The sequence below is a fragment of the Plasmodium fragile genome (genome assembly GCF_000956335.1).
Source record: "Plasmodium fragile strain nilgiri unplaced genomic scaffold supercont1.234, whole genome shotgun sequence".
NCBI lineage: Eukaryota > Apicomplexa > Aconoidasida > Haemosporida > Plasmodiidae > Plasmodium > Plasmodium fragile.
Genome location: NW_012192814.1, coordinates 1 through 1,345, shown reverse-complemented (window position 1 = coordinate 1,345; position 1,345 = coordinate 1). Strand labels below are relative to the sequence as shown.

At 41.8% G+C, this 1,345-nt stretch overlaps 1 protein-coding gene across 1 annotated transcript; it reads right to left on the bottom strand.

Annotated features, from left to right (window-relative positions):
- Positions 1–205: 205 nt before the first annotated feature.
- Positions 206–865, bottom strand: AK88_05681 (uncharacterized protein; the record flags this gene model as incomplete). Its single annotated transcript, XM_012483283.1, has 3 exons — positions 206–448; positions 630–692; positions 824–865. The coding sequence occupies 3 exons, from the start codon at positions 863–865 to the stop codon at positions 206–208; spliced, it is 348 nt and encodes a 115-aa protein (XP_012338706.1).
- Positions 866–1,345: the final 480 nt, after the last annotated feature.

Sequence of the window (1,345 nt, the reverse complement as noted above, 5' to 3'; positions counted from 1 at the left end):
AAAAAAAAAAAAAAAAAAAAAAAAAAGCTGTACCGTTTTGTGAAGGGCACCACACCTATTCACTCTCTCTGCGTAGGGTATAAAACGCAACGCATGAGCGTAAGCGCACATACATACACACACACAAGTAATAGGCAGCCAAGCACGTGTTAGGCGACACTACCCCCCTCTGTGTTGGAGTAGCCTCCTTCTCCTCTTTTTTTTCCTAAGCAACCTTTGTGTATAACTTTTGCGTATGACTCTGCATACAAACCTCCTTGATTAAATTTTGCTCCGCTAAATATTTTATCACCGATCTTGCCACACTTAAATTCACTTTATATTTCTCGGAGATGGTGGAGGGGGTAATGACCTTCATGTTTTTACTTTCTAATATCTTGGACTGAAGGGCTTTGTCAATGAACACGGCATGGTTCAGCTTTTCCTTGTTCTTTCCCTTTCCCCATTTCTGCAGAGCAGGTAAAAAGTGAAAAGAAGTGATGATAAACATTTTGTTCGAGCAGCACGTGGACGGGGGTAATTTCCACGTAGAATTGATTTGCGCGAATGTTAGTAACGACGCGTACGTGTACTCGCGCCTCATATGTTGCGTCCCCACGCATGGGTCACTGAGCAGGCGGAGCCATTACCTTTTTCTTGCTTCTTCCCGATGCTGCTGCCGCAGCCGCGATTTGCTCCTTTGTTTTTCTCTCCTTAGGGGGCACTGCAACAAAAAAAGAAGGGGCCGCAAAAGGGGGGAAAGCGAATTAACATGTTAGATCACACGAGGCAAGCATACAGCGACATGTAGCGCGAAGTATATCAGGCGAGTTGATGGTTTGACCACTAAATTGAGTCTCTCGCCCAGCAGGTACATATCTTTCATCTCGCGCGATGACAAGCATTTCATAATATGTATCTCATTTCATTTTTCGAGGACGTGAGCAAATGCTTACTTTTGAGGCGGGAGTATTAAGAAGATGATTGAAGTACTTTTTTATGACTGGGTAGGTAAGGTTATAAAAAAGTTATTCGTAAAAATGAGGTTTCCTCTAAATAGTTTCCAAGTTGGTGTTTTTTATTTTTGTTGTTAATCGTTAAAATATTTTATATCCTTTTTTTTTTTTTTTTCTTCCATTCCTTTTTTTTTATTTCGTTCAATAAATCGTGCAGTGGGGAAAATTCCCTTTGGCTTTTTTTTTTTGGGGTCATTTTGCGGCAAAAAAAAAGTTGTGCGCAGGGATACGTAAAATGCACTTGGCCTTCTTCAAATGGAAGAGATCCTCCTGTTTTGCTAAGCGATGTAAGTGGTTTTTTTCGCGCCCCGCGGTAGTGACTTCTTCCTCCGGTGGGGGACGTCATTTTG